The sequence below is a fragment of the Pseudoliparis swirei genome, chromosome 13, assembly GCF_029220125.1.
Source record: "Pseudoliparis swirei isolate HS2019 ecotype Mariana Trench chromosome 13, NWPU_hadal_v1, whole genome shotgun sequence".
Classification (NCBI taxonomy): Eukaryota; Metazoa; Chordata; class Actinopteri; order Perciformes; family Liparidae; genus Pseudoliparis; species Pseudoliparis swirei.
In genome coordinates, this window is record NC_079400.1 from 17,082,838 (window position 1) to 17,094,330 (window position 11,493).

The 11,493-nt window shown below is 40.4% G+C and overlaps 2 protein-coding genes across 2 annotated transcripts; both read right to left on the bottom strand.

Annotated features, from left to right (window-relative positions):
* Positions 1-527: 527 nt before the first annotated feature.
* On the bottom strand, positions 528-2,322 carry pvalb9 (parvalbumin 9). Its single transcript, XM_056429991.1, has 4 exons — positions 2,260-2,322; positions 1,887-2,019; positions 1,616-1,725; positions 528-821 (listed from the first exon to the last, which is right to left on the bottom strand). Exons 1-4 carry the CDS (start codon positions 2,318-2,320, stop codon positions 796-798), a joined length of 330 nt encoding a protein of 109 aa, XP_056285966.1. The 5' UTR covers positions 2,321-2,322; the 3' UTR covers positions 528-795.
* Positions 2,323-4,774: 2,452 nt separating this feature from the next.
* On the bottom strand, positions 4,775-6,989 carry pvalb3 (parvalbumin 3). Its single transcript, XM_056429579.1, has 5 exons — positions 6,887-6,989; positions 6,319-6,394; positions 5,709-5,841; positions 5,366-5,475; positions 4,775-5,222 (listed from the first exon to the last, which is right to left on the bottom strand). The coding sequence occupies exons 2-5, from the start codon at positions 6,377-6,379 to the stop codon at positions 5,197-5,199; spliced, it is 330 nt and encodes a 109-aa protein (XP_056285554.1). The 5' UTR covers positions 6,380-6,394; positions 6,887-6,989; the 3' UTR covers positions 4,775-5,196.
* Positions 6,990-11,493: the final 4,504 nt, after the last annotated feature.

Here is an 11,493-nt window from a genome sequence, read left to right on the forward strand (position 1 = left end):
CGTGTTGAGACCCTGATCTACAGGAAGTAAAAGTCGTAACAAGGTTTCCGTAGGTGAACCTGCGGAAGGATCATTACCGATGAACAGACCGTCTGCATGAGAGCGGACAGAGTTCAGATTGAAGTGGTGTATTGGAAGCTCATTTTGCAAGTGACTTTTTTTTCGTCCCGACGACCAACAACAGACGGATTGGAAGCTCATTCTGCGCATGCGTTAAATGCGTTAAAAAAAAAAAAACTAGTTAAACCTGTAATTTAATTAACTGAGTTAACGCGTTATTTTTCACAGCACTAATTAAAATATATCATGCATCATAACTATAAAATGTAATTTTTTTGTGGGGTAAAAATAAAATAATGCACAATGAGAATAATAAAAAGTGTGAATGGTTTTGTATGCTGTTGATGAATCAGGGAGCATGTATTCATGCATTATTGTTGCACATAAATGTAATAAGGACTTATTTTTAGAACATTTGTTTACCCAGAATAACCAATCTCAGAAGACATAAGTACAAAGACGTGATCTCTGTTTCCACATGTTTATTCATCTCATTTATTTAAAGATGTGGGGTGAACACAGAAAAGGAAACATAGAAGTACCCGCAGAAAAGAGACCGTAACAACCTGCTGTGTTTAAATGGACCAACGGTGGTTTAAATACAATTAGCACACACAGCATTTAGTAGAAAACAAAAGAAATCACAATGGAATGGAAGCTGGGATCAGAAGACTCCTGAGCTGGAGGAGAGAGGACCGAAGACCTGAAGACTTGAGCTCTCATCATCTCGAAAACTCATGACAGGACCATAGTCTGAAACTCTAGAGGAAGAAAAGCGTGTTAAATTGTGTGTGAATCATCTGCAAAAAAATAACAATTTACTGAAGGTGGTGGTCAATATTTTTTGGATTGTCCAAATTCTTTATCCTAATATGACTAATAATACTCTTTGCTGCAAATAAACGTAGAAAGAATCATTTTATGATTTTTTCTCTGAACTCAAAAGATGGATTCACCTGAACCTCTACAGTCAAAATGTTAAAGTTGTGGCTCTTTTTTGTCGTTTTTTGTGTCATTTGCATCGGCTACTGAAGATTAAATCAGCTTTAAATTAAAACACCGACTGTTCATAACGAGGAATGCTAATGCAACTCATTTGTCAATGCTCATGCCTGTTATTTAGTACAGCCAGTCCTTTGTTTACTGCACGTATAAAGAAGCCATGAAGAAGGGCACAGAGATGATATTCAATACGAAACACTTGCTTGAGCATCTAGCTAAACATTTAAACTGCGTTCAACCTCAGTGGCCACGAGCGCAACAGTGTTTGAGGAAAAACCCTTTAATTGCAATAGAATTAAACATAAACAAATTCAGTAAACATGCTTATTTCTAAGAAATCAAACAGTTTGCACTTCAGCTACAAACTGTTTAAAAAAAAGTATAAGCTAGGAAATCCTCATGGTATGAACCAGTATGAATTATAACAGCTAAATATTCTCTGTTGACACAGATTGTGGTTGTTGGACTTTTTTTTTTAGACCAACTGATGACATCACTTCTGCCCACCTCACGAGTTTGTATTAAAACACAACGTGAGAAATTCGATACCGACCCTCTGCTCCAATTCTGCCGTCACTGTCATCATCAGCCGCTCTTATGAAACTCTTGGTCTCTGTCTCGGTCAGTGTCCGAGCCTCGGGGACAAACCGACGCAGGAAGAACCTAGACACACACACACACACACACACACACGACTGTATTTCCAGTATGTCAAGGTGCAACATATTCCCAGCATCAGTATCAGGATACTGTAGATGCAGGATGTTTTAGATGCATCATGCCTCACATGGTTACGTCATACATCGCGTCATTGCCTCACTCACTTGAGCTCAGACTCCTCGATGTAGCCGCTGTTGTCCTCATCGAGGATCTTGAAGACATCTCTGATTTCCTGGGGTGTCATTGAGGACAGGCCACACAGCTGGAAGAACTTTTTGTAGCAGAATGAGTCCGGAGCTGGAAACACACACACACACACACACACACACACACACACACACACACACACACACACACACACACACACACACACACACACACACTTAAGGGTTGACCCACAAGGTTGGGAGCTGATGTAGAGATTAAAACTACATGTGGCTGCTGTCCAGGTGGAAGATTTTCCATGCTCTCTCTCTCTCTCTGTGTGTGTGTGTGTGTGTGTGTGTGTGTGTGTGTGTGTGTGTGAGGAGATGCCACCTTGACAGTCCTTGACAGCATTTTCAATGGCCTCAGCTGAGAGGATGGAAGTGAGCGACATGTTGGTCCTGTTCAAAGAAAAGAAAATTTGCGTGGTTCAGTTTTAACTTCCTTTGTATTTGCAGATGTACCTAAAGGTTCTTATTACGATCCCATAAAAACATGGCATTTAGGGACTTTACAAACGTTTTTGGGGTTGGAATGAGGGGGAAACTTATATTTTATAAAATAAATTTAAAAAATGAAAAAGGCCTCGACAGTGTTAATATAGCATCATAACCCCCCCCCCCCCCCCCACCACCAGTGTTAGTCCTTTGAAGCCATAATTGTTCAAATTGTGTTTGTATTCGTGCCTGTAGTGTTGTACAAATGTTTATCATTTTATAGGAATCACATGTTAATGAGCTGACGACACATCCTATTAATGACTAAATAATTCATAACTGCTCCGCTACTTTTATTTGATATCTTGGTGGTGTGTTAGTCGGCTCGCGAAGAATTTCAGACCATTAATCGGTCTCAAACACGCCAAAATTAAAAATGAAAAAAGGCAGGCTATAGCAGCGCATGGCGGGCAGCACACCTGGCCAAACACCTGTCCCCCCCCCCCCCCCTGCCCCTCATGCATCTGTGGGACTCACCGCTGTTGGCTGGGTGTCCTCTCCTGCTCCAGGTCCACAGCAGCAGATGGGGTGATGAGGCTTTGCGGCTCAGCCTTATATACGCAGGAGGATGCTTCAGTTTCCAACTTGGCGGAGGATCAAATGTTTCTCGGGGCCAGTCGCCTCCTTCTCGTGTTCCTCACCTGCCAATTACCTTGCACTGTTTACATCTTCCTTCTCTCCCTTTCTGTCATAAACTTGTCCGATCAACTCTTTTCCTAAATACATCCCCTCCTCCTCCTCCCTTTCCCCATCTCCACCCCACCCTCCTCTCTTTCTCTCTGCAGGTGCATAGGGGGAAGCTTTCATATCTCACATTTAATCAAGTCCCTTTTCTCTGTGGTTTAAGTGCATACTCTGATCAATGCAGGTGAGAGCAGAGGGTCTTAAATCATCTCACGGCTCAGTGTTATCCCCGTATGATGTAATGTGTCACGCCAGTGTTACAACGTGTGTCAGTAACAAGAACAAACACTGAATATCATTTATTATAAATTTTTTAAAATGTTATTCTTGTAATGTTCTGCCTGTGGCCTTATGCAGGGTTTATTTTGTATTGATTCTATTTTATGTTATGTATATTAGTTATACCTGCTGATGTGAAAAAAAACAGCCCATTTGTTATTCTAACAGGAGGTTAAACATGAATATTGATGTGTCTTTATAAAGTAAACTATCTACTTCATCAAAAATACTAATGTGAAAGTCAGGGATAAAAAAAACCTTTAAAAAAAACCTTTAAGTTAAAAATAATAAGAGTTTTAGACGTTGTTCACTTCAGTGTTTGATGGTTTTCATGTATTTCATCAGCTGGAACACACGTGCGCAAACTCACATGACTTACTGTAAGATGGGGGGATTGGGTGGGGATTGAAGTTTATTTATTTCTTATGGTTTACCATGTTTGTACCTGGTCACCATGACAACTGGCAACCTTACACTGATGAGGTTGTTGTCCGCTAAAGGGGAAGCCTTTCAAACCACCCGACGCAGCAGCGTCTCCTGTGGATCCAGTCAGCACTAATGCATTAGCAGAGGGGGCAGGGACGCTTTATTTGTTTTGTTTTTGTAACGAGAACCAAGGGAATACATCTCATCGTATGCATATGCAGACTGGGGCTCAGTGGTGAGCAGGGGTCGTCCTTCAATGTGTATGAATGTTAGAGTTGCTCCTGATGTGCAGGTGGAGCCTAAGCCCCTCCCACCTGTGTATGAATGGATGTGCATGACTTTGTGAGTGGCAGCATTCCCAGTCGTCTCACACTTGTCAAATGATTACAAAAAAGCAAACTATAAAACTCATGTAAAGCTCAGAAATTAACATCACTGACAGAGCAGAGGCGCCCCCTGGTGGCGGCTTCCTCTCACTGCAGAGCCATCTTTAGAATGAGGGGCTTGTATCCCACCTCACTGTGTGTGTGAGCGCAGTCACACCGCCTTACTTGGTCTGGTATGACCAGTAGCTTGTGGTGGCTAATGTTAGACAACTTTTGGTAATATAATGCACAACACTGAGGCAGCCCCGGGACTTTCTGAATTCCAACCCCCCCACACGTGTGCTTCTTTTACATTCAATTAGAATTCCAGAAAACATGTTTCTCATGTATCATCCCTGCCACTGGGACTCACAGTGGTTGCTGCGGCCTCAGTGGCTTTTTAATCAATATTAAACTTAAGATAAAGAAGAAATAGTTTGGATAATTGGTGCTTGGAGAAATGTGTTTCCTGTTCCCAGGTGTATCATGTAACTCATCATGTAAATCCTCTCGTGCAAAAGCTTCAGAAGCCAGTGGCAATGTGAAGACCAGAAAAAAGTTTTTGTTCCTACTGAATCACAATATTGAAGGCCAGGGTCAAAGTTATTGAAAAAGAACCTTTATTGTTTTCTCATCGTCCGTCCGTTTCCCATAAAAGTGCATCATCACTGATCTCACAGTAAGCAAAGCTCACATAGTAAAACAAGGACAGGAGAGAGAGAGAGAGTGAGAGAGAGAAAGTCCACGAGTCAGTGGGCGAGCAAAGGGTTGAGCTTTGCCAGAGAGAGAGAGAGAAAGAGAGAGAGGAGTGGGGGAGAGCAGTTTGTTTAAGGTCCAGGGGGGGGAGGTTGGGGGTAAGGTGGGTGGGGGAGGAGAGAAGGGTCAAATGTATAAAACAGGTGTGGAGAATTGAAGAGAGAGAGAGCGTGAGAGGGATAAGGAGAAGAAGAGAGGAGGCGTATGTCTCGGCTCAAGATGTTCCTTTAGAGTAGTGGAGTGAGATGTTGGGGTCACTTCATTTAGCACTTGACCATGTCTGCGAACTCTGCAGGGAAGAGAGAGAGAAAGAGAGAGAGATAGAATGTTGAGTGTTGTTTCAAGGTCTCTGGAGGGCTCCACATATATAAATTTTTTAATATATATTAGATCTGGTTCTTATTCCAGAGAAAGTTCTCCTCGTTTTCTCACCATCAATGCCGATCATGCCATCACCATCAACGTCTCCGGCCTTCAGGAAGGCGGTGGTCTCAGCGTCGGTCAGAGCTCTGGCACTGGCGCAGAAGTTCTGCAGGAAAAGCCTGAAGAGAGGAAGAGCAGAGAGGAACCGCTGAGTGCGAGAAGGCCCGGAGGACAGAAATAAACCCGGAATTGATCGGTTCTAGAGTTCCTCCTCGAGGTCATCTATCAAAAAATATCCCAAAGCTGCTTTCTAACCATATTTATATCTGAATGATTTAAGATTTGACCATGAAATTCTTTTTTTAATTCGATCCCAACATTTCTTTTCTGTTCTATGAGAGATGGTTCTTACTTCAGCTCCTCCTTCTCAATGAAGCCACTCTTGTCCTGGTCAATGACTTTGAAGGCATCCTTGATCTGGTTGGCGCTCTTGGCGGACAGGCCGACCTTGCTGAAGAACTCCTTGTGCTTGAAGGAGTCTGCGGCTGTGAGGAGACAGAGGAGGCATCAGATAGTGTAGATACAAAGAGTTGCACTGGCACTCTGTTTTCAAAGTCTGGCTCGTTAGTTGCTATTCTTCTTCTTCTGATTTCTTATTTAGCCTTTAAGATTTTTTTTTTAAAGTATTTTTCTCAGACACGCTGATGATTTAGAACATTTGCAGGCAGAGGCAAGGAGGCAGAAATTGCATTAAAGTCAAATTCTCGCTGTACTATTGATCCATCCTCATAATGAGGTTTAAAGAACTTCTAATGTTAAAGTGCATCAACTCTCTCTCTCTCTCTCTCTCGCTCTCTCTGTGTGATCGTGTGATGTGATTCTGTATGAAAGACTGAATCCTGCAGTCGAACATTCGGCTACGAGTCACAGGTCGAAAAATAAAGTGTGCATGTGTCATGTCGGCTCTCTCCGAGGCTGCAGTGCTGCATGCTGTGTCACTTCCGTGATGTTTTTTTTTTTACCTTGGCAAGCGGCGAGGGCTGCAGTGATGTCAGCCGCGTTGAGGGATGCTGCTAATGCCATTTTTATTTATTTTTACTGAGGGAGGAGAGCAGAGGACAAGTCATCAGTTCATCAGTTCATCAGTTCGGCAAATCAGACAGGATTAAGCACTTTTACTTGGATTTAAGTTCCCTCACTGCACTTTTTTAAAAGTCATGATTCAATGATTCAAAGTTAAGGATCTATTGTAATCTTCATTATGTCATGCAGTATATTTTACAGTTTCCTCTCTGTGAGTATTCCTCTCTGGCAGCCCCGAAACACAAATGATCAAATGAAAAGGTAGTCCATGTTTTCCCAAAACCAAGCCCTCCGAGGCAAAAGATCAAATATCCTTTGCAGCTGTTGGTTGGAAAATTGTTTTTTCCCCCCCTGCTGGTTCCATAGTTAGTCCAAAGCCCAACTCTGAGCCCCTGGTGTTCAGAATCTGGCCCTTTCCTCGGTTTACATCCCGTTGCATGAAGTCGAAAGCCCTGAACGACTCTCTGAGTCAGGCAGTGGATTTCTTTTCCTCATCGCTGAACTCACCTTGGGGGGTTATCTCCAAAAGCTAGAGTGGATTCTCTCAGGTTGAATTTGCTCACTGCAGTGGACCCCTCAGCCTCGCTCGAGAGCTTATATACCTTTCACCCGGCCGAAATATGATGCATAGGCTATGTAATGGACACTGTGTGCAAAGCAGTCGAAGCGGGTCGGTCGAAAAATGTGTCTAGTAGACAGAGCGGTTCTATTTATATGCACATAAATGAAGATGCTTAAATGGTAGGCTGTGTGGGCCTATGCAAAAGTGCTTGATATTGCATAGGGCTAATAATATACGCTGCTGATTTGGGTGAAATGCACCCTGTGGCCATGAGGTTTTGATCTGTTAAACTGTGCAGAGCCCCGTGGAGCGAAGAGACTCTTTTATTGTTAATTCAAATAATCTGGCAGGTGTGTAAACGGTGAGTCACGGTGTACTTATTGTGTTGTCCGACAGGTGTGTCGATTAATGAACACTGTGCCATAAAATCAGCATATTTAATGTCCAACAAGGTTTTTATTAAACTTCTCAAATGGGGTTTTAGAATTAAATTTTATTCTGACGGTTGGGATGTTTGTTAATTATATATATTTTGTAAGTCCCTTTTAAATGACAGTTCTCATCTTAAGTATATTTTGCTTTTGAATCCCTTAATAAATAAATAATGTGTGCACATACATTGAAGTTGTTTCTGATCGGGCATATCACAAGCCACCCTATAGCTTCATGATGAAATACCCCCGTGAGCCTCTGAACTCAACAGTTTCGGTGAATATTCAAATGTTAATAATTGGCATGCGTAAAAAAAAGCCTAAATTGACTAGTTGGTATCATTAAAGTCTCATAGTTTGATTATCAGAAGGCGATTTTGATAATCAAAACCATATGGCCCGTTTAAGACTTTATATGAAAGAGTAATATGTCCAATAAATAGCATTCCTCTGTGATCAGAGTGGCAGAAAGTGACCGTGCACAGTTAAAGTTAAATGCATTTTTTATGAATGTTACGCCAGTCTTTATCAGAGTGTAATTAGAGGGTAAAATAGGAGAGAAGGAGGAGGAGGAGGAGGGGTTTGATACCATGGAAAGTGATCCACTTAAATGCTTTAATTCAACAGCACAGAATCTACTGGACCTGCAGCGGAGGACATGTGCCAGGTGTTATTTGTGGAGCTCTTCCATTCAGATCATTTCTCCTTATTGCGATGACACTATGTGTGGCCCTATTTCAGGAGAGCGTAAAAGCTGATATCAACGATATCATCATCATCATCAACGGTATCATCATCATCATCAGTATCATCATCATCTCAACACCTCAGTGTTAAACTGCCGCATGGTTGACACAGAGTTATTTATTTTGACATTTGTATTTAGTTTTATTGTAAAGTAATATTGATTAATCATTGCTTATTTCGGTTATATTTGTATATGTTAGAAGAGCTTTTTTCTTGATTGTTTTAGTTTAGTTTAATACGTTGTGATTGTTTAAATGTATTTAGTTTTAGGATTGGGTCACTGATTGGGTAACACTGTGGTTATACAGGACTGTCTCAGAAAATTAGAATATTGTGATAAAGTTCTTTATTTTCTGTAATGCAATTAAAAAAACAAAAATGTCATGCATTCTGGATTCATTACAAATCAACTGAAATATTGCAAGGCTTTTATTCTTTTAATATTGCTGATTATGGCTTACAGCTTAAGAAAACTCTAAAATCCTATCTCATAAAATTTTAATATTTCCTCAGACCAAGTAAAAAAAAAGATTTATAACAGCTGAGTGTTTGTCAAGGCTCAGGAAACCCTTGCAGGTGTTTCGAGTTAATTAGACAATTCAAGTGATTTGTTTAATACCCTACTAGTATACTTTTTCATGATATTCTAATATTTAGAGATAGGATATTTGAGTTTTCTTAAGCTGTAAGCCATAATCAGCAATAAATCAGAATAAAAGGCTTGCAATATTTCAGTTGATTTGTAATGAATCCAGAATGCATGACATTTTTGTTTTTTTAATTGCATTACAGAAAATAAAGAACTTCATCACAATATTCTAATTTTCTGAGACAGTCCTGTATGTAGGTGTGGGTAGCTTCAGGACCAGCATGCACTGGGGTGGCCTATGTTTTTTTTTAACCAGCAATTGAGAGGCAGTGTCAACATTTTGTTTGTTCCTTATGTTTGTTTAGTAAATAAATAATAATAATAATGGAATAAGGAAATGGACGTTACTTTCTTTTGGCTGCGTCAACTCCAAAACCCCCACGGTGCGTCAGTGGCAATTAGATTTATAGTTTTATTTGATGCATTGGACAAATGGCCACTACAATTATTATTATTATTCCTATTATTATTAATTAATTAATTATTATTATTATTATTATTCCTATTATTATTAATTAATTAATTAATATTATTACTATTATTATTATTATTCCTATTATTATTATTATTATTATTATTATTATTTAAATTCAATTTCAATTCAATTTATTTGTATAGCCCAATTTCACAAATTACAAATTTGTCTCGGAGTGCTTTACAATCTGTACACAGAGACATCCCTGCCCCAAAACCTCACATCGGACCAGGAAAAACTCCCAAATAACCCTTCAGGGGGGAAAAAAGGGAAGAAACCTTCAGGAGAGCAACAGAGGAGGATCCCTCTCCAGGATATATTATAACACCAGACTAGTGAACTAGTACTACGGGTGTGTCCATGCCCATGTGTCTCATGACAGGTGCAGGCTGCTATGTAGCCGTCATACATCAGGTGGCAGTGTTGAGATGATCCTGAGACTAAAGCATGATATTGAACTATCAGCAGATTTTAATCGCCGGTCTAAATCATCATCAAACCTGTATTATGTATTAATTATCCAGGCTAATTTATGAGCTTCTGCCATGAATTCTTATTTTAACTCCAGATGTTTACGAAGTCGGATTTCTTCTGGTATGTCAGGAGCTTCGGGGTGTGTGACGTTTCAACGGGAGGAAGAAAAGCACTATATAATGTTTTCAGTTAAAATGTTCTTAAAAGTTGAGTGAAACTCGTGTTTGGCCTCTGACGTTGGCTGTGGTCAAGCGAGGTCTCTGACCTCGGACGACTCGGCGATGGATACTGGGCCTATTCCTGCCCTTCTTCAATATCAGGTTTAAATTACAAATATCTCAGAGTGGGGATGAAATCCATCAAGCAAGGCACACACACACACACACACACACACCTTCCTATCCCAAACTTTACATTTGAAAAAGAAAAAGGAAAGTATTTAGAGAGCTCAGCCGGTAATGAGAAACCCACAAACACGTCACACGACTGTTGCTCGTGACGCTGCAGCAGATATTAAGTGTGTGAGCACTTTATTTTTATTTTTATTGAGCTATAAGTTCCTCTGAGAGCCGGAGTTTGTTCCCCAGAAGTAGAAGTGACCGATATTCTCTGCCATCTGAGAGAAAGTTGCCATTAAATGTGCCTCGCTGAGAGTTTCACACACCGGTCCTCCCATCACATAGCTGCTCCCCTGTCTGCTAGGCCCTCTGTTCCAGCTGTGCCCCCCCCCCCCCAACACCCCCACCCCTCCTCCCCCCTCTAAATGTGCAATTCACACATTTCCGGGTGAGAGTAGTTGAGCCCACAGTATCAAAATATGTTGTGGTATTTCCCCCCCCCCATCTTTACTTACTGTTGCACCATCGTACTGGCCTTGATTTGAGTATTTACATTTAATTCCACATTTTCTTTTGTATAAATTATGTGTGTATTTTAAATTCAAAATTACTTCCTTCTTATCGAACTATGAACAAACGAGAACGGGCACTCGGTAGAGCACATACCTTCGCATATCACAAGATTGGGCATTGAATATGAACATTTTGGCATTAGTCGCATGTCAATTGGATAAAAATGTACCGTGCTATGGTAAAAAGAAGATGTTGACCTTTTCATGACCTTGACCTTGACCTTTGACCCGACCGATCCCAAAATCTAATCAAATGGTCCCCGGATAATAACCAATCATCCCACCAAATTTCATGCGATTCAAGAAGATGTTGACCTTTTTCATGACCTTGACCTTGACCTTTGACCCGGGCGATCCCAAAATCTAATCAAATGGTCCGCGGATAATAACCAATCATCCCACCAAATTTCATTTGATTCGGTTTAATACTTTTTTACTTATGCGAATAACACGCACGCACGCACGGACGCATACAAATACACGGCGATCAAAACATAACCTTCCGCATTTTCAATGCGAAGGTAATAAGATAATACACTGATGGGAGCTATTCTGCATCATGAGTAGTTTTACTTCATTACTTTCAGTACTTTTTGTTGCTAATACTTCTACACTCTTACTTTAGTACACATTTAAATGCAGTACTTATACTTGTAATGCAGTATGCCACATTAATGTTTTGCAAAATACTTCTTAGTTACAATAAATGAGCGAAATGATTAATAATTTTCACAGTCAAATTATTCAGAGAAAATACATTATAGGCTGTTTTATGGCCACAATGGGCTCGTTAAAATGTAAACACATCATTCAAAAACAAATAAATCATCTAAAGTGTCAAATGAAGGTGCCAGAATGACAAATAC